The 21,963-nt window shown below is 47.8% G+C and overlaps 1 protein-coding gene across 1 annotated transcript in view; it reads right to left on the bottom strand.

Moving 5' to 3' along the window:
- Positions 1-440: 440 nt before the first annotated feature.
- The window catches only part of LOC138468415 (zinc finger protein 268-like), a 52,205-nt gene continuing 30,682 nt past the window's right edge, over positions 441-21,963 (bottom strand). The window contains exon 2 of the mRNA XM_069608966.1: positions 441-5,518. Within this exon, the coding sequence (XP_069465067.1) occupies positions 3,087-5,099 (2,013 nt within the window). The 5' untranslated portion in view covers positions 5,100-5,518 and the 3' untranslated portion in view covers positions 441-3,086. The remainder of the gene's footprint in view (positions 5,519-21,963) is intronic.

The following is a 21,963-nucleotide window of genomic DNA, read 5'->3' as shown; positions in this document are numbered from 1 at the left end:
GGAAGGCAGACTAGGTGGTTGCTACTGCTGCAAGGAAAATCAGTAGCTCTGCTTTGACATTCAGTAAATAGTTCTTCCCCCTCATTTGTAGTGCTGAAGGTATCACCCAGCAGCCAGGGGTCGCTCCCCTGCACATGAATACCTTGTGGGCTGTACTGCACATTCTGGCAGGAGGTAGGGATCCTCAGGTGAAAATACATAGGTGCTCTGCCAAGACCTTAGAATGGACTAACTAAAATGAAGGGTGGGTCAAGTTATGGTAAGAGGCAGAGCGCCTATAGAAGGGCAGCATAATACTGTATAGCTACTCGCCAGCCTAGGGGTCTATGGGATGAGCAGGTCTGGGCATGGGTCATATTTAGTGAATCAGTGTTTCATTATATACATCTCAACATATATTTACATATTTAAATGTGATCAGCTACTTGACAAGTAATCAATTTGTGCATAAAGTTTATATTTTAATGATTCAGTTCCACGAGGTATAACAATAGGGCACTTTTCATATCCAATTTGATCTCCCTCTTTACATGCACTGCAAATTAGAGTGACCCCGTCCATCTGGATTTGCTCGTAGGCGGTGCTGCCCTGACCAAGGCAGATCGATTACATGTACTTTATGTGTTATACCCCATCTGGCTGCTAACATCAAACCAGATTGCAGAGCACAATGGCTGCTTCACACAGTTTACAGCAACAATCCCGAATCTGGATCGGTCCTGTGTGCCTTCCTTTCGCTCTTGCCACTCCCACTTTCTGTCATTCCATTTATATCTGTGTGCTAAGGTCTGTCTGCAGATGGGGGTTGTTGACTTCATCCTCCTGTGCCTTTCTATCCATCCCACTCCATCCACTGTTCCAGTCTCAGCCATCTTGCTTTCTTCCTGAGTTCCAGAGAGGGCGACAGCTTCCATTTGCAACACACGATGCTCCTGACACAAAAAGGTAATGGCGGGCAATAATGGCAGTCACGCTGGGCACCCTCCTAGCTTTTAATAACAGTCGTCGCGCATGCACTCAGACTCTTGCAGTTATCCGGGTTGCATGAAAACCTTGAAAATACAAACTTGAGGAAAGTCTTTCAGTAAAATGTATTCTAGACAGAAATATTGTTTGACAAATGTTTAACTCTAAAAACGGTAGGAAAAAATCACTAGCACCCCATCAAGTCATAGACATGAATCCCATTTTCAAAGTAAGTAAAACATTTTAAATATTTAATTATGAAGACAGCAGCACACAAGAATAACACAGTCCATGGAAAAAACCTAGGTAAAAAAGAAGCAATGTGACATCCGAGTACTTTGGCATGGGCTTATAAGACAGTTGAAAAAAGGATAACAGAGCATAAATTAGTAATAGGTTGATCAGTAAATGCAGCAGTAACAGGGTAAATAAAAAAGGTTTGCAATAACACTCATTACAACATAAAACTAAAACTAGGAACAGTAAATGACTATTTAAAATTAAAGTTGCTCTCCTGTTCTAGGAATTGATTTGCATTTGAGCAAAACCAGACAAAAGAAATACATGTAACATACAAATGGACGCAATAGTAAGAAATAATGTCTTTATGTTTCATCTGACATGAAAAGATTGTGTACACTATTCCTTGTTTCCATTAATATAAATCCACTATGACATTGTGGATCCTAAAACTATATAACTGTATCCAGAAAGAACACTGTTTGATTTTCAAATTTGCAGGAATTATTTTCATCAGAGCATAGTGAATATTGTATTAACTTTGCTGTTCCAACTATATTCACAAAAGGTACATTTCTAAACACATTTATATATTATTCGATGGAAACAATTGATGTCTGCCGCGTGCTCATCACTCTATCTGTTAGTGCTTCAACAGTGGACATTACTCCCTTTCTTCTGTGTGAGCCAATATATTGATCCGTGGACAGGGAGCTCTGCTTATCACAAGTACTGGGTATCATGGGGGAGACAGCAGAGAATTGGGTAAATGTTGTAGAGTTCAGTTACAAGGGCATTCCCGATTGCTGTGCATTTCTTAGACATTCTGAGAGCAGCCTTCCACAGCTGCAGCATAACTCCAGGTTCCGGGTTTATGGAACCATGAACCATGCCCAACGCACAGTTGTCACCTGTTTCCCATCTTTCTCCAATTGGATTAAGCAGAGCTCCAGATAATAATTTTTGAGGTTTCCGTATTTTACTCCTATTTTTGAAGTTGAGAGTACAATTATTTTTGTAGAGTACAAAATAAACATACACTTTGTAATTCATGAAAACTAACGGATGCCTTATTACCTTACAGTTCCTCTTACGATCAGGCAGTCACAATTGTACAACCCTTTGCTTTTGCTCTGCACTGCTGGTCCCACAGCAGTCTAAAGGGTCGACAGGTCAAAGGCTCGAATCTTTTTTTTTTCACATATTTTTTTGTTTTTTTGGGGGGGTCCCCCAACCCCCTTTCTTTGCTAAAAACCACTTTTTTTCCCTAAACAAAAACCTAAAAAAATATATAATTAAAAAAAACATTCAATCCTTTGACCTGTCGACCCTTTGGTGTCGATCCTTTGACCTGTCGACCCTTTAAATTCGATCCTTTGACCTGTCGACCCTTTGGTGTCGATCCTTTGACCCGTCGACCCTTTGGTGTCGATCCTTTGACCTGTCGACCCTTTGGTGTCGATCCTTTGTCTAGACACCCCATGAAAACACTGTGTGTGGAATCAGGGGAGCAGTATCATTCTCCTATGTTAGGTTCATAGTATTTTACCCGTTTGGGGGGGATTGTGCGCCTGTTTTTGAAAGTGGCGGGTATGCTGTGGATTCATTGTCTTCCTTGGACACGGTTTCATGTGATGATTTCGGCAGCACAGAAGGCATGGACGACCAATGTAATATTGCAGCAGGGACACAATAGAAACAGCAGGGCTTTAGTTCATTGAAACCAGCAATGTTTCTAGAAGGCTTTCTGTCAATGTACATGGATATAGATGCCAATCAAAACTGAAGAGATGAGGAGGTGTTGCTGTCACAGGTTGAGTCACATGCTGTGGCAATCTCAGACTCATTAAAGAAGAAAGCTCCCTCCTCACTGAAGCTGTTTAAAAAGGGCATTGCAGGTGAGGCTTTTCACCTGTGTGTCTTCTCTGGTGGCGAATAAGACTTTCCTTCCATCTGAACTTTTTCTCACATTCGTTGCACTCATAAGGTTTTTCACCTGTATGTATTCTCTGATGGCAATCAAACGTTCTCTTATGACGGAACTCTTTCCTGCACTGAGTGCACTGATAAGGTTTCTCTTCTGTATGTGTTCTGAGGTGGCTAATAAGACTTCCCATCAGGGGAAAGTTTTTCCCACATTCAGTGCACGCATAGGGTTTTTCACCTGTATGTGTTTTGAGGTGGCCAGTAAGACTTCCATTGTAACGGAAGCATTTCCCACATTCAGTGCACTTATAAGGTTTTTCACCAGTATGTGTTCTCAGATGATTAGAAAGAGATCCTTGCCCACTGAAACGTTTGCCACATTCAGAACACTCATAAGGTTTCTCACCTGTATGTGTTCTCTGGTGGCAATCAAAACTTCCCTTATGCCGGAATGTTTTCATGCAGTCAGTGCACTGATAATGTTTCTCTTCTGTATGTGTTCTTAGGTGGCTAGTAAGATTTCCCTTCAGAGGAAAGTTTTTCCCACATTCACTGCATACATAAGGTTTTTCACCTGTGTGGGTTCTCAAGTGGCTTATAAGGCTTCCCTTCTGGCAGAAGCTTTTCTGACATTCACTGCATGCGTAAGGTTTTTCACCTGTATGTGTTCTCATGTGGCTAACAAGAGATCCCTTCTTTAGTAAACGTTTCCCACATTCTGTGCACTCATAAGGTTTACCTTCTGTATGTGTTCTCAGATGATTAGTAAGACTTCCCTTCTCAGTGAAGCTTTTCCCACATTCAGTGCACGGATGAGGTTTTTTACCTGTATGTGTCATCTGATGCATAATAAGAGATTCCTTCACACTGAATATTTTCCCACATACAGAACACAAGTAAGGCTTCTCACCTGTATGTGTTCTCAGGTGGCAAATCAGGTGTTTTTTCTGACTGAACCTTTTCCCACAGTCAGTACACACATGAGGTTTCTCACCTGTATGTGTCAACTGATGACAAATAAGTTGTCCTTTCTGACTGAACCTTTTCCCGCAGTCAGTGCATAGGTGAGGTTTCTCACCTGTATGTGTTCTCTGGTGGCAAATAAGAGATCCCTTGCGACTAAACCTTTTCCAGCATTCACTGCAGGGATAAGGCTTCTCACCTGTATGTGTTCTCTGGTGGCAAATAAGAGATCCCTTGCGACTAAACCTTTTCCAGCATTCACTGCAGGGATAAGGCTTCTCACCTGTATGTGTTCTCTGGTGGCAAATAAGCAATTCCTCCTCACAGAATCTTTTCCTGCACTCAATGCACTGATACGGTTTCTCTTCTGTATGCATTCTCAGGTGGTTCATAAGACTTTCTTTCCAAGTGAACTTTTCCTTACATTCAGTGCACTCATAAGGTGTTTCACCTGTATGTGTTCTCAGGTGCTTAATAAGATATCCCTTTACGCTGAATCTTTTCCTACATTCAGTGCATGGATACGGTTTCTCGCCTGTATGTGTTCTCTGGTGACCAATAAGATTTTCCTTGCTGCTGAATCTTTTCCCGCATTCAGGGCACTGATGAGGTTTTTCACCTGTATGTGTTCTTTGGTGGCCAATAAGATGTCCTTTTTGACTGAACCTTTTCCTGCACTCAGTGCACTTATATGGTCTCTCACCTGTATGTGTTCTTTGGTGGCCAATAAGATGTCCTTTTTGACTGAACCTTTTCCCACACTCCGAACACTGATACGGTTTCTCTTTTGTATGTGTTCTCAGATGGTACATAAGACCTTCCTTTCGATTAAACCTTCCCTCACATTCAGTGCACTCATAAGAATTTTCAACGTTATGTATTCTCAGGTGATTAATAAGAGTTCCCTTCTCAATTAAGTGTTTTCCACATTCTGTGCCCTGATGAGGTTTCTCTCCAGTGTTTGTCATCTGATGCATAATAAGAGGTTCCTTCCCACTGAACATGTTCACACATGCATAGATCTTCTCAGGGGATAAACTAGACTTTTGTTCCCAGTGGAGGCTTTAGGAAGTTCATTGCATTTGTACTATTTGTCCATTGTTATTCACAGATGATTTATAAAATCCTTGAAGTAAGCAGCCCTTAAGTTACAGAAGATAATGCACTGTTCTTATGAATAGTCGCCCGTTCTTTATATATTTGTGTGCATCATGCTGTAGGATGTGGTCTGTTAACATTAAGGTGTTTTGCTGAAAATCAGGTATTCGGTACACTGCTCCAATCGCAGATCCTCATTACTTTGAGAAATAGTTCCTAGACTTGTATCCTTCTATGACAAGTAGATATTGCTTATTCTACTAATGATGGGGTGTCCAGAATTAATCCTTCAGAGAACTTAGCAGAATCAATGTGAATCCATCACCTGTAGAATTAAAAGGAGATCGCATTAATAATTTCTACATGTTCATGACCACAGGCATAACCTTAAAGAGCTGTCATTAGTAGACATGTGATATGATATACGTAATTTATAACGTGCCTGCACACAAGTGTTCCTAATGTGTGCTAATTAATTGCTTTCACTTAGTAATTGACAGGACCTTGAAGTTCCATCTACTGGGGACAAGTCCCCTAACTGGTGGTAGCGTAGTAATGCTCCATTGACAAAGTAAAAAACAACGGTGACAGAGCCGATGTGATCCGCAACTGGAATAAGGTGCTTTGTTTATATTTAGACCCTACTTTAGTATAAAAGAAAGTGTTCTACAGTTAAAAGTATTGACGACAAGCTGAAGGAACAATCTATTTAGACTTTACTCATCAAGACTTAACCTTTTAACTGCCATGGGATTTTCCCCCCAGTGCCAAGGCCTTTTCTGGTGATTTTGGTATTTCGCCATTTAATACCTTCTAACCTTTTCTGTTTCATTAACCCCTTAAGTGGCATGGACGAGGTATCTTGTCCTTCGCAACAGGGAGGTAATCCAAAGGACGAGATACCTCGTAGTAGTAAAATCTATTTGTTGAGTGCAAACTTCGCACCGGAAAACAAGCATCAATGAGCTAAGCAAACATCGAACATATAGAGAAAACATGAATTAACAAAACAACAAAATATAAATACAGATCATAAAACACAATACCAAAGCTGCAAGTGATTCCCCAATTAAAACTGCCAGCAATACCTTAAGGTACATCAAAAGCCAGGAAAATGCTCCAATCTTTAGAAGTTTGCAGTGTAGTGCTCTTTCTAATGGCCGATACGTTTATTCCAGAGATCCCACTCTGTGGTGTGCAAGTACCTGCCTCTGTAACGTGCAACATTATATTTGCGTACTGCCAACAGATCCTTACTACTGAGAGCAAGGGTTGGGATATAGTGCTGTAGCCCTTTACAATTTTCTATATCTGGGTCAAAACACGCATTTGAATTTGACTCCCACTGCTTGCACAAGGGCTTTTAAATGGTCTTGGTCAAACAGATTGGAACATGTACAAGTGGGGTATAGGTGAAACTGTGCACTTTTGACAAATGCATCTTCCTGTCCGGAGTAAGTCTTTTGATGATCAGATAGGACATCCAGATGCTAAGCTGACGCCACAGGTAGGGGTGCTCTAAGACACAAGGCTTCAAGGCCATTAGAATGGATGAGAAGATTCTGCTGACAGACCAAGCACTGTTACTTCAGTTTTATCACCATGTAATCAGAGAATATTGGCTTGTATCCAGCGCTGTTTTGTGGCCAAGCATTCTTCCACGGTTTTACCTTCCTTGGAGTTGCTGTTAAGATCAACCAACAATGTGGGTATGGTCAGCGTGTAACTGGAAAACCACCCCCTTATTCTCTATCAATTGCACCAGAGGAGAAGAGGGAACCGCGTTGAGCCCTGCAGAACTACAAGATAAATGGCAACTGCCGGAGACCACATTCCCCATTTTAATCCTGTTTTCTATCATTTAAGTAAGAGCCCAGCCACAATAGTGGAAACTGAAATGTTAATTGATACTTCTAAGGGTTCTAAAAGTATACTGTGCTCCACAGTATTGAACACTGCTGAGATGTCCAATGGGATAAGGGCAACCAGGAAACCTCTCTTACTTAGCTATTTTAACAAGTGAACAAAACATAGTTCCTGTACTAGGCAAAGTATGGTATCCTGATTGGGGCCTGCCAAGAAGTTGCCTTCTTCCAAATAGTTACATAGTTGGATCAGCAAAGGCAAATTTGAGACAGCCTTAAAGTTTTCTGGCTTATTTGGATCTAGGTACTTTTTTGTGTTATTTATTTTAAATAATGGGGAATTCTAAGCTTCCTTCAACAAGGCTGGATAGCAACCTATCTGAAAAGAGGCACCGATGATATTGGCTAGGTCATCCGTCACTTACACAATATGGTCTTGAATAAATCTAGGAGGCAGGGGATGTAAGCAAGAACTTGGGATTCTCAGGCCCGGGACTTTTTCCTGATTATGCCTGCGCCGGACACAAAGTTAAAGCTTTTAAAGTGCACACTTTTCAGAGATAATATGCGGCTAGCTAATATGTCGCCTGGGTTCAGTCTTAATCTGTTCCCGTAGTCAAAAAACTTTGTCCGGCTGTGAAACCTGATAGTATGGAGAAGCCTGGTTTGTTATCACTATGGAATCATTACCCATTGTTAGAGAATCATTACCCATTTAGGGATCAGTTATCCATCATTGCATCCTGTTTAGTTATCCATCATACATTCTGATTAGTACTGATTAGTGACATGAAGTAGTGACATCATTAGACTATCCACATTATTCTGCCACTTTATATGCATTTGCAATAGAATGAGGCCTGATATAATTGAAGTGCCATTTAGAGACACGTTACACATTAGAGATATGTTATGTATTATGTATGCATTGTAGAGCGACACGCATTGAGTGTGCCCTTGGAATATGCATTGAGCTTTGAGTATAGTGCTTGGTACGAATGAAAGTGTTAGGCACTACATTCGAGAATAGAGATAGCATGAAGCCATTCCACTGAATGAGACACAGAAGCGCCACAGAGTGCGGAGAGATGATTATGAGTTACAGTGTACAAGTATTCGTAAACAGTTGCTTGGCAGACAGAAATAACATGACCTTTGTCCGAGAGGAGAGGGATGCTGGCCTTATCAGCATGGCTGGTGCTTCGCGCAGACAGGGAAGGTGGGGGCAGCGCCATGGAGAGGGAGAGCTTTGCAAGCAGAGACATGCAGGAGGATAGAGGGAATGAATGGATAAATATGAGGAGAAGGTGCAGGCAGACAGAAGATAGATATGGTACAGATATGTAGAAAATGTCACATTGACCAGAACACACAGTGATTGAAAAAGTACAAGTACATGCATCACAGACATTTAGGCACTGCTCAGATTTAGAAACGCTGACAGAAAGAGAGGCATTTTAGCTTAGAGAGAACGAGTGTAACCATGGATATGTATACGTCATTGAACAGTATAATGAGAGGTGAGGCTCTGAGATTTGAGGTAGTTGCTGCTCTCTGCTGGTCTGCTCTCTGAGGAGAGAGGGAGTTGGTAGTTTGGGAGTTTCTAGTTGTTAGAGATGGAGTTTTGGATGGAGCTGCTCTCTGAGAGATTGAGCTGAGATCGAGGAAGCTTGGGAAAGCATTCTGATGAGAGCAGCAGCTTGGCAGAGGCATTGAGGCAGTTCGAGTGACCAGGCTGGTTGCAGAGTTAGTGGGAGAGGAGAGACAGAGCTAAACAAGAGAAAAAGGGGGTATTGCTGAATTACACATGTGCATGGGGAATTAGAGCAGACACTCACAGAGAGCTATAGATGGGGTAAATAGACAGGGTTTGTCTTAGAGAGAGAGTGTGAAGTATGGTGTGGAATGGAGAGGAATGGTGTGGATTGGAGTATTAGATTGCTTGCATTAGAAGCCTGTAAGGCTTATAGTCATTGCATTGCTGGTAGATTTGCACCAAAAGCATAAAAGGTGCAAATTCAAAATTTGCATTACAGTAGTGTTTGCATCATGCATTATTATGTATGAATAGAAGTGTTTCTATTGTTGAATCGATTCATGTGTTTTCTTCGTGTCTTACGTTAATGTGTCCATTGGGGTAATCTAGGAGTAACACAGTGCACAAAGGTCCTGGGATACAAGAGCAGGGGGGGCATAGTGATCCACCCCCCCCCCTAGGAGATTGTCTAAGACTGATGCATGGTCGCCCCCTAGGGGTAGGCCAGAGGTAGATTTGTTGCACTTTTCCACAAATGGCACCTGTAACGCGGGACTTCACTACCCTTAGCCTGGCACAACCTTTAGACTGGCACTACCCTTAGAGTGGCACTACCCTCAGACTGGCACTCCCCTTAGACTGGCCTGCCATTTGACTGGCGCTACCCTCAGACTGGCACCGCCCTTTGACTGGCACTACCCTTAGACTGGCACTACCCTTGGACTGGCACTACCCTTGGACTGGCACTACCCTTAGCCTGGCACAATGAATATGAGAGTTTGAAGTTGTACTGGGATTTATGGGTATGATTACTGAGACCCCTGTCCAAAACCTAGATGTTACCATCAAAAGAAAGCACACCGGAAATGCATTTTCAAGTTAAACATCAAAACTCTCCGATAGCTGTCTTTCCAGGTTCGCATTCATAGTCCCTGCTGGAGATCCCATCCCCCTACTTACTGTAGCCTCTGCCCGATGTTGGATTGATTTTACAAAAGCTGTTTGTTTTGCTACTGTTAGAGCTCACACCCCTTCCTAAGAGTATAACAGCCTGCGTTACCAAAATAGACAAAGGAGGTACACCTTTCATCTTGTGCCTGTTTCACTTTTATGATCGGGTTCACTGCTGGCTTTGTAGTAGTGTGGGCTGAGTAGACACTTTAGTCAATATTCACCCATGCACTCCTACAGAGCAGCAGTTATTTTCTCAAAGACTCATTTGACCAAAAACGCCCCCGCCCCTGAGATAGGTATCATGGTAAGACACCTACTCGGCATTGTTTAAGCAAGACTCTGCCCCATGTCGAGTGAACATTACTCCCAACTTAGAGCATAACTAGCCCTGATAACTGTGCATAAGGAGCATATTTTGCACATAGTGCACGCTTAGCATCGCATCTCCCAGCTAGTTACTTAGAGAACCATGTGCAACCTCATTGCACTTAGACCTCATTTTATGCAGGTTTCTTCTGCAGTAGTGAATGACAGACAGCAACCACCCCCGTGGCTCACAAATGTCCACTAACAACGCCGCCACGCGATGGCATCACAACGTTCCCAGTCATTGACACTCAACAGAGCCGATTAGACACAGCGAGAGAACAGGTGTTGGTCTCATCCTCCAGGACCTCCTGGCCCTAAGAAAAGAGATTTTTGTGTGCCCTGACCAAGACTATTACACATGTGACTGTGAGACAGACAGCACAGCCATCCTTACCATGGCCTCTGGCTCTGGAAACATAGTCTATGGGCCACTCCTCCAACCAAGACTCACCAGCTTGGTGTTGCCTCTTTCTCCCATGCAAATAGGCTCTATTTACTCCCCACCTAACTTTACTCTATAAGCAAAATACTGCTATTAGGTTGAGCCTGGTGATTACTTTTCATGAACTTTTGAGAACTTAAAAATATTTTTTAAAGTGTGCTTTGTGTATTTATTGTTTGCTTGTTAGGCACTTAAACATGACGTAAACACTGTTTCAAAGCACCCACAGTACAACAGGGAGGGGACAAGGGGATGTGAAACAATTAAACAATTAATACAATCAAATACATTAAGAAATATTAAATACAGTGTAGGGTGGAAAAACCTATTATGCGTTGTGAGTGTACTGAATGTGCAAGTGCAGACGGGAGGGGCAATGGGCTAGGTGCTGTGGTGCTCATGGGTGAGCAACAGGTGAAGTGCAATGTAAGGTAAGTGCAAGCCTCCAGGGTGGAGGGTGAGCCGAGGCAAGTGCTGTAGCTTGACAGAAGCTGGGGGCGATTTGGTGTGGGAGGTCAGGGCCCAGAGGATGGATGAGAGCCCTTCACACCAAACAAGCAACTATGAGATTAGCAGAGGAGAGTCGGGGTGGTGGGAGGAGGTAAAGAGGAAAGTCTTGAAGAGCTTCCAAAATTAAAAAAAGTCCTGCTCAAGAAGAGGGGGGGAGGCTGTTCCAAAGAAGGGAGCCAGCTGAGGAAAACGATCGACCTCCTGCTCTCTCTCTGTTTAGCAAATTGCTTTACACACAAGGTGTTGGTGCCAGAGGAGCGCAGGGGTCTAGAGGGAGAGTATTTAGTGAGATAAAGTTGAAGATAGTGTAGTTCCCGGGCCGAGACAGCCTTGTGGATGATACAGAGGGATTTTAATTTAATCCGTGAAGCAACCGGGAGCCAGTGAAGAGAGATGCAGTCCCTGGGCTTGAAGCCAAGGATGCGTCTTGCTGCCTTATTCTGGATTAGCTGGAGAGGACGCAGAGTGGAAGAAGACAGATGCAGGAGGAGGCTATTCCAACAGTGAAGCCTAGAGCGCACCAGGGCTTCTGGGGGAAGGTGGGAAAAGGTGGAATTCCTTTTAGAAGGAAAAGCTGAAAGTGGAACTTCTTGGCAATTTCCTGAGTGTGATGGAGGAAGGAGAGAGAGGAGTCGAAGATGACTCCAAGGTTTCTGGCTTCAGAAGAGGGAGCAGGGGGAGAGCCCATGGAAGATGGCCAGCGTGAGGAGGAGAAGTCGGGGGCATGGGTCCCAATGGGAAGGATCTCCGTTTTGCTCGCACTGAGGCAGAGATCATTATAAGTGCACCAGGCCTGGATGGCAGAAAGGCAGCCAGGGATGAGGGAAGGTGAAAGAGGGTCAGCAGGGAGTTTGTCATTTGCCTCTGGTCCCCCTCCGGGGCTCTAGACCTTTCAGGACAATCAGGTTATTTTTAAGTCTATAAGTGAGTTGACAGTCATTTTAGAATAATGAACACTGCTTATCACAGAGAATGTACGATCTAAGCTTGTCTCGATGCTCCTATCTTTGTCCCTCTTCTGGTTAACGATCGTGGACCACATTCTCATGGCCTTTGGTTCAACCAGCTTTAAAGCACTCCTTAATGGTGGACACAGTCACTGTCGATCGTTTAACTGGGAACGCACAGAAATACTTAATGTTCTGCATATGTAATGTATACTATATATAGAGCGCGCACTAAGGCCCAAGGGTATTTAGGTGCTAAAGAAGCACAGCCTGCTGTGTTGCAACGCCATGAGAGAAAGACATCTAAAAAAGATGTGGTTTTTTTCAGCGCTTTTCGAAACTGGAGGTATCCTGCAATCTCGCGCATAGAAGTAGGTAAAGCATTCCACAAGGTAATGACAAGAACGAAAAGGAGCGGCCCCCGCTCTCTGATAGCGTGGAATTTTACATAACATTTGCGATGCGGTTGCGGCCGCCTCCCGGGAGGGGGGCGAGAGTCCAGCATGAAATGTGTAAAAATAAAAAATAAACTTTTTTTTTTTTAGTTTACAGGCTATGGGCTGGAGCGGCTCACGTGGTTGGACTGGACCATAAAACAGCTCAGGCACCAATGAAAAAGTGTCCCGCAGTTGCAAATGGATACTCGATTCGCAATGTACTACGGTCATTCGAGTTTGCAACATTCTGGACCTATAACACTCGGTGTATGCAACGGGTACACTGTGGTGTAGCGCCCATAACGCACCTGTTCATGCAAATCCATCACAACCTAACATAGGGTCCCGCTCCGCCCACTTCCCTTATATATCCTGGGTTCCATTCTACTCCCCCCACACCAGCTTTGTGTATGGAACTGCCTATGCCTTGTACATCCTTTGTCACTACATGCTCGGCTCTTGTGTGCATTGCTAGGCATTCTCAGTCATTGTGCCACTCATGTCACTTCCCGCTGGATAATTTATTATTTGTGTGCATTGCTAGGCATTCTCAGTCACTGTGCCACTCATGGCATTGCTAGGAATTTATGGTCACTGCCAGTTAGGCATTTGTAGTCTCTGTGCACTCTGTCATCTTTTGTACGATACCTCTAGTAACTGCCTGACACTAGCTGATTCACTGTGCCTCCCAAGTCCCTATATGCCTGATATACATGCCCACTACCAGGACCTATTGACTCACTATGCCGCGCTAAGCTGCTAGTTATTGACTGCGGCACCTCCCTCCACTAGTTCTCCAAAGCACATTCTTCTACAAGATCTTCTATAATGCATTGCACCCTGACTACATACCTGCATTACCCAGCACCAGACTCTAAAACCCTAAAACTAGACTATCTGCCTACCTTACATTTCGCCCTCTACTTACTGTTCACCACTTTGGCCTCATCCAGACGGCAGCCTTGTCCCACTATGACCCTACACCACACACTGGCCACTACAACCTGCACAATTTTACCGTGCTTACCTCCTTCTTGCAACACGACAGCGTCCCACCCATATCTATGGCTACAACACTTTACCTCCAAACCAACCCCTAACCAACATTGTCATACATGCATCAGGAATGCTAGGCTTGGTTCTCGCCTCCACCACCTCTTAAGCACCCATAATACACCATGTATTAGCATCACCTCCCCCTGCTACCCTTTACCTATGTCTGACACAGGTAGTCCGAAACCTGTCACGAATAAACTCTCACTGCCCCTCCTACCTAGTTGTTCAATTTCCCAATCCACGGAGTCAACCTTGTGACGCTTCAGTCAGAAACCAAAGATTAGCAGCCAGATGTCACCACTGGTTTTACCACTTGAATACCCCCAGTATAGGTAACACTGCTGCCAACACTATCAAGAAAAATACCATTGCCCCAACAGCCTCATTAACTGATGAGGCCCCCTCAGCCAACAACTCCAACTACCAGACTAAACTCAAAGGCGCGCTCATTAACGCCCGCTCTGTCCCTGCTCACACTCTAGACATTGCAGACTTCATTATGACTGAAAACCTGGACTTTCTGGCAATCACAGGAGCCTGGTTGCATGCGGCATCGGGTCCTGCCCTGACCCTTGCCATCCCCGACAGCTACTCTATCATCAGGTGCGACAGGGACACTAATCAAACCAAGGGGGGTGGATTAGCATTCATATTTAAGAGTTCTCTCAATCTTAGAGCTGGTAACACCCAACAGTTGCCGTCTGCTGAATTACTCTCTATTAAACTACCAATCTCACCCAATCACACCGCTTTAGTGCACCTCATCTACCGGCCACCCGGTCCCACTTCCACATTTGTTGAGGATATCTCATCAATCCTAGCCTCTAGCAATATGCCTAAATCCCAAATCATTATACTTGGAGACCTTAATTTGGGTTACCAGGATACGAATGATACCAAAGCCAGTGATGTAGCCAGTGTTCTATCTGACTTCGGCCTCACCCAACATGTCAGTGAACCTACCCATTTCAAGGCTCGTACCCTGGACTGGGTCTCAGACATGAACTGTGCATTAAATATAATCTCTGTGTCACCATGTGCGTGGTCTGACCATCATAAAATAACATTCTCCATCAACTCTTGTCCACCCACAGACAAACCCTGCACTGCTCCGCCCACCTATACTCGCAACAAGAAGGATATCACAACGGAGAAACTACTCCCACTCATCCTCCCTCTACTGAACTCAGCCTCCTCCACCTGCTCTGACCCTAACGCCCTGGTGGACACCTATAACCGGGCCCTGTTAAAAGCCCTCGACACCATTTCCCCACTCAAACTGCGCAAACAAAAACCACGCAACCACCTTAACTCATGGTTCACCCCACACCTACGCGAACTTCGTAAAGATAAAAGAAAAGCAGAGTCACACTGGAGAAGTACACTTACGCCAGTCAATAGAATTAACCTCTTATCCGCCACCCTCTCTTACAAGGAAGCCATACTAGCGGCCAAAAAAGAAGTGTACAACAACAGGATCATACAAGCTCAATCCAACACTAAGGCACTCTTTAAAATCCTCAAGGAACTAGAGTCACCAGTCACCCCTCTGGACACGTGTACCCCAGACACTGAATGGTGCGCCAATATACAAAAAGCACTACTAAACAAAATCACTGTGCTCCAAGCTAAAATTAACACCAAAAAAAGCCATCTCTTGGACTCAGCAGGCAACCCCCAGTTCTACAATACCCCATCCCCTAAGCACTCCTTCAAACCTTTCAGCTTCTCACCACTCACCATTAAGGAAGTGGAAAATATCATCATGAAGCTAAAGCCTTCCAATTGCCAAGGTGACGCCTGCCCGGCACCGGTTGTAAAGGAAGCAGCTCCTGACCTCGCACCTTTCATCACCTCCTTCATCAACTCATCCTTTAAATCTGGCACAGTACCAGACAACCTTAAGGATGCATGGGTAATCCCTCTAATTAAAAAAACAAATCTACACCCTAGCAATCCCAGCAACTACAGGCCCATCACCACAGTGCTTTACCTCCTTAAAATCCTGGACCGTGCTGCGTACCTCCAGATCCAAGATTGCCTCTATACTAACAACCTATTAGGATTTAGGCAATCTGGCTTCTGTCCAAGACACGGCACTGAGACAGCCTTGATCGATCTAAAAACTCAAATTGAGGATTTGAAAGACAAGGGAAAACTAGCGCTTCTACTCCTACTTGACCTCTCTGCGGCCTTCGATTTGGTTGATCACCAAATCCTCTGCCAGCACCTTAAGATTGCCGCCCACTTCTCGGATGCAGCTACCTCATGGATTAGCTCCTTCCTGGCAAACAGATCCATGAGGGTCTTCTCGCCTCTAGCCGCCGCTGACCCAGCTCATGTTCCCTGCAGAGTCCCTCAAGGCTCGTGCGTATCACCCACACTATACAACGTATTTACTAAACCACTCTTTGATATTCTTGACCATCTGGGTGTCACCTACACGAATTATGCGGATGACACCCAGATACTCATCCCTATCACTGGTGATTATGTAACCGATGTTAAAACACTCAATGCAGTATACACTGTCATCCAGGCTTGGATGCCACAGGCTTTGCCTTAACGATGAGAAAACTGAGTTAATCATTTTAGGCTCTCAGTCCAAACTCTCAAAACTTGACATTAAATACGACTCCTTCAACATTGATGGCAATGTCATCAAGGTCACTAACGTCACTAAAACCCTCAGAATTTACCCAGACTCCACCCTTTCTCTCAACAGACAAACCAATTCAGTAGTTTCAGCATCCTCGTATACATGTAAACTCAGCACGGCTTGTCGCCCCTTCTTGATAATTGACAACTGCCTGATCCTCGCCAGAACCCTCATCATGTCGAAAATTGACTACGCTAACGCCCTTTACCTTGGAACGAGTCAAAGAAATATCGATAAACTTCAGGTAACCCAGAATAACGGCATTAGGGCTGCTCTTAACATACCCAGGCGCGCCGACATCTCATCTACCAGACGCAACCTACATTGGCTTCCCATTACGCGGCGTATCGCCCTCAAAGCACTTGTTCTAAGCCACAAAGCACAGAAGAATGCTGCGGCTGCCTATTTGTCTGCGCGCTTCACTCAACACACAGCATCCAAACCTTTGAGATCTGCACAAGCGCACACCCTAATCATTCCTAGCTTCAAGCTTCAGACAGCCAGAGGTGTGAGCTTCCCAGTCCTGGCGGCGAAGCTCTGGAACTCCCTACCCAATGATCTCAGGAATGTCCCTTCCCTCCAATCCTTCAAAAACAGAACAAAACTATGGCTTCGCGATCAGGACGATACGATGCCCTCCTCTTTGTAACGCTTGCTGCTCCCTCTCTGCTAATTGACTACTTACTGTATATACTGTATCTGATAACCACCTTCATTGTAAATGTATGTATAAATATATATATAACTGTAACCTGTAACCTCCTATGTAACACTTTCTTGCTAATCGACTACTTACTGTATATACTGTATCTGATAACCACCTTCATTGTAAATGTATGTATATTTATATATATAACTGTAACCTGTAACCTCCTATGTAACACTTTCTTGTAACTACCTTTCCAAACATGTGCCCTGATGCCCTTGGGCAGGCTGCGCAATATAAATAAATAAACAAACAAACAAACATTCATTCCTTGAGGCACAGAATGTTTGAATAGTAACCAAGGGGGTGTTTTTTGTTAAAATGTAAACAAATTGTGATATTAAAGAATATTTATTCAGCAACGGTGGTCAATACTACTAGCTGCATAGTGAAGTAACTCATCAAACTGGCCCACATTGGACAAAAAGAGTGACCCATTTTGACTGGCCTACACTAGCATTTTGCGTTTTTGGTACGGGCGTTGCCCTATTAGCCTATAGACCAGTCCGAGCCTGGCGGCTCATCCATAATGGGCTAGGGGGCGTCCACCCAGTGGCCCCCTCACCCATTCTGGAGGAGCCGAGGAGCCAGCCCAGCGTTTCCCTTTGACAGTTCAGTACCCCAGCCGCATATGCTCACTGAGCTATGCAAGGCTGTACATAGCACATTGGAAATGCTAGCTGGGACACGGCATGTCTGTATGTTCGAGGGGGAGCACCTGCACCTCCTCGCACATACGGACAGAGCAACCTGGAGTGGGGCATTTCAGCAACCACGCGCAGGTCCCTGCAGAAGGTACGTTTATGTTAATGTTCATTTATTTTTTTTATTTAAATATGTGGGTGGATGCATGTATGCTTGTGTTATGGGTGAGTGTCTGGTGGTGGGTGCGTGCATGAATGATAGGGATTGCTGGGTGAATGTGTCTGTGTGTGTGTTTGTTTTGGTGCATTGAGCTGATTTTGGCGGGTGGTTGGTAGTTGGGGGAAGGAGGATTGTACAACAAAGGCATTTAAAAAATGCCCCCACTCACCTGCCAAAAACAGCTCTCCTTCTGAGGCGCCCAGGGGACAGGGATGGTATTTTTTTTATCTATCATAGATGTCCAGTCAAAAATACCATGCTTTCCCCCTTGGCCCCCCAGCGCCAATTGTAAACTGTTTGGCTTTTTACCCATTTTGTTTTAAAAGTATGCTAAAAAATGACATATTTTAACCCATTATTTCAAAAAAATTCACAGGGGAAAACCCCCTGCACCGCACTTGATTGGTTCAGGCTCCCGCGCTGCGCTCGGTCGCTATCGCATTTTTGTGGAAAATATTTATGCCCCTCCACTTAAAATATTCACCAACTCCCACTGGCCCTTGGACTATGTTGGGAACGGGGTGGGGAGCCCAGGGACTGGGTAGGAGTGGGATGGGGGCAGCACTGGGATAGTGGTGGGAGCAGGGTGGGGAGAGCCCAGGGTCTGTGATGGGGTAGAGAGAGCCCAGGGACTGGGTAGGAGTGGGATGGGCGGCAGCACTGGGATAGTGGTGGGAGCAGGGTGGGGAGAGCCCAGGGTCTGTGATGGGGTAGAGAGAGCCCAGGGACTGGGTAGGAGTGGGATGGGCAGCAGCACTGGGATAGTGGTGGGAGCAGGGTGGGGAGAGCCCAGGGTCTGTGATGGGGTAGAGAGAGCCCAGGGACTGGGTAGGAGTGGGATGGGCGACAGCACTGGGATAGTGGTGGGAGCAGGGTGGGGAGAGCCCAGGGTCTGTGATGGGGTAGAGAGAGCCCAGGGACTGGGTAGGAGTGGGATGGGCGGGAGCACTGGGATAGTGGTGGGAGCAGGGTGGGGAGAGCCCAGGGTCTGTGATGGGGTAGAGAGAGCCCAGGGACTGGGTAGGAGTGGGATGGGCGGCAGCACTGGGATAGTGATGGTGTGGGGAGAGCCCAGGGTCTGTGATGGGGTAGAGAGAGCCCAGGGACTGGGTAGGAGTGGGATGGGCGGCAGCAATGGGATAGTGGTGGGAGCAGGGTGGGGAGAGCCCAGGGTCTGTGATGGGGTAGAGAGAGCCCAGGGACTGGGTAGGAGTGGGATGGGCGGGAGCACTGGGATAGTGGTGGGAGCAGGGTGGGGAGAGCCCAGGGTCTGTGATGGGGTAGAGAGAGCCCAGGGACTGGGTAGGAGTGGGATGGGCGGCAGCACTGGGATAGTGGTGGGAGCAGGGTGGGGAGAGCCCAGGGTCTGTGATGGGGTAGAGAGAGCCCAGGGACTGGGTAGGAGTGGGATGGGCGGCAGCACTGGGATAGTGGTGGGAGCAGGGTGGGGAGAGCCCAGGGTCTGTGATGGGGTAGAGAGAGCCCAGGGACTGGGTAGGAGTGGGATGGGCGGCAGCACTGGGATAGTGGTGGGAGCAGGGTGGGGAGAGCCCAGGGTCTGTGATGGGGTAGAGAGAGCCCAGGGACTGTGTAGGAGTGGGATGGGCGACAGCACTGGGATAGTGGTGGGAGCAGGGTGGGGAGAGCCCAGGGTCTGTGATGGGGTAGAGAGAGCCCAGGGACTGGGTAGGAGTGGGATGGGCGGCAGCACTGGGATAGTGGTGGGAGCAGGGTGGGGAGAGCCCAGGGTCTGTGATGGGGTAGAGAGAGCCCAGGGACTGGGTAGGAGTGGGATGGGCGGCAGCACTGGGATAGTGGTGGGAGCAGGGTGGGGAGAGCCCAGGGTCTGTGATGGGGTAGAGAGAGCCCAGGCACTGGGTAGGAGTGGGATGGGCGGCAGCACTGGGATAGTGGTGGGAGCAGGGTGGGGAGAGCCCAGGGTCTGTGATGGGGTAGAGAGAGCCCAGGGACTGGGTAGGAGTGGGATGGGCGGCAGCACTGGGATAGTGGTGGGAGCAGGGTGGGGAGAGCCCAGGGTCTGTGATGGGGTAGAGAGAGCCCAGGGACTGGGTAGGAGTGGGATGGGCGGGAGCACTGGGATAGTGATGGTGTGGGGAGAGCCCAGGGTCTGTGATGGGGTAGAGAGAGCCCAGGGACTGGGTAGGAGTGGGATGGGCGGCAGCACTGGGATAGTGGTGGGAGCAGGGTGGGGAGAGCCCAGGGTCTGTGATGGGGTAGAGAGAGCCCAGGGACTGGGTATGAGTGGGATGGGCGGCAGCACTGGGATAGTGGTGGGAGCAGGGTGGGGAGAGCCCAGGGGCTGTGATGGGGTAGAGAGAGCCCAGGGACTGGGTAGGAGTGGGATGGGCGGGAGCACTGGGATAGTGATGGTGTGGGGAGAGCCCAGGGTCTGTGATGGGGTAGAGAGAGCCCAGGGACTGGGTAGGAGTGGGATGGGGGGCAGCACTGGGATAGTGGTGGGAGCAGGGTGGGGAGAGCCCAGGGTCTGTGATGTGGCAGAGAGAGCCCAGGGACTGGGTAGGAGTGGGATGGGCGGCAGCACTGGGATAGTGGTGGGAGCAGGGTGGGGAGAGCCCAGGGTCTGTGATGGGGTAGAGAGAGCCCAGGGACTGGGTAGGAGTGGGATGGGCGGCAGCACTGGGATAGTGGTGGGAGCAGGGTGGGGAGAGCCCAGGTTCTGTGATGGGGTAGAGAGAGCCCAGGGACTGGGTAGGAGTGGGATGGGCGGCAGCACTGGGATAGTGGTGGGAGCAGGGTGGGGAGAGCCCAGGGTCTGTGATGGGGTAGAGAGAGCCCAGGGACTGGGTAGGAGTGGGATGGGCGGCAGCACTGGGATAGTGGTGGGAGCAGGGTGGGGAGAGCCCAGGGTCTGTGATGGGGTAGAGAGAGCCCAGGGACTGGGTAGGAGTGGGATGGGCGGCAGCACTGGGATAGTGGTGGGAGCAGGGTGGGGAGAGCCCAGGGTCTGTGATGGGGTAGAGAGAGCCCAGGGACTGGGTAGGAGTGGGATGGGCGGCAGCACTGGGATAGTGGTGGGAGCAGGGTGGGGAGAGCGCAGGGTCTGTGATGGGGTAGAGAGAGCCCAGGGACTGGGTAGGAGTGGGATGGGCGGCAGCACTGGGATAGTGGTGGGAGCAGGGTGGGGAGAGCCCAGGGTCTGTGATGGGGTAGAGAGAGCCCAGGGACTGGGTAGGAGTGGGATGGGCGGCAGCACTGGGATAGTGGTGGGAGCAGGGTGGGGAGAGCCCAGGGTCTGTGATGGGGTAGAGAGAGCCCAGGGACTGGGTAGGAGTGGGATGGGCGGCAGCACTGGGATAGTGGTGGGAGCAGGGTGGGGAGAGCCCAGGGTCTGTGATGGGGTAGAGAGAGCCCAGGGACTGGGTAGGAGTGGGATGGGCGGCAGCACTGGGATAGTGGTGGGAGCAGGGTGGGGAGAGCCCAGGGTCTGTGATGGGGTAGAGAGAGCCCAGGGACTGGGTAGGAGTGGGATGGGCGGCAGCACTGGGATAGTGGTGGGAGCAGGGTGGGGAGAGCCCAGGGTCTGTGATGGGGTAGAGAGAGCCCAGGGACTGGGTAGGAGTGGGATGGGCGGCAGCACTGGGATAGTGGTGGGAGCAGGGTGGGGAGAGCCCAGGGTCTGTGATGGGGTAGAGAGAGCCCAGGGACTGGGTAGGAGTGGGATGGGCGGCAGCACTGGGATAGTGGTGGGAGCAGGGTGGGGAGAGCCCAGGGTCTGTGATGGGGTAGAGAGAGCCCAGGCACTGGGTAGGAGTGGGATGGGCGGCAGCACTGGGATAGTGGTGGGAGCAGGGTGGGGAGAGCCCAGGGTCTGTGATGGGGTAGAGAGAGCCCAGGGACTGGGTAGGAGTGGGATGGGCGGCAGCACTGGGATAGTGGTGGGAGCAGGGTGGGGAGAGCCCAGGGTCTGTGATGGGGTAGAGAGAGCCCAGGGACCGGGTAGGAGTGGGATGGGCGGGAGCACTGGGATAGTGATGGTGTGGGGAGAGCCCAGGGTCTGTGATGGGGTAGAGAGAGCCCAGGGACTGGGTAGGAGTGGGATGGGCGGCAGCACTGGGATAGTGGTGGGAGCAGGGTGGGGAGAGCCCAGGGTCTGTGATGGGGTAGAGAGAGCCCAGGGACTGGGTAGGAGTGGGATGGGCGGCAGCACTGGGATAGTGGTGGGA

Source organism: Ambystoma mexicanum, chromosome 4q (genome assembly GCF_040938575.1).
Source record: "Ambystoma mexicanum isolate Mex_15411 chromosome 4q, UKY_AmexF1_1, whole genome shotgun sequence".
NCBI classification, from domain to species: domain Eukaryota; kingdom Metazoa; phylum Chordata; class Amphibia; order Caudata; family Ambystomatidae; genus Ambystoma; species Ambystoma mexicanum.
Note: the sequence above shows the minus strand (reverse complement) of the source record. Positions and strands in the feature narration are given on the sequence as shown.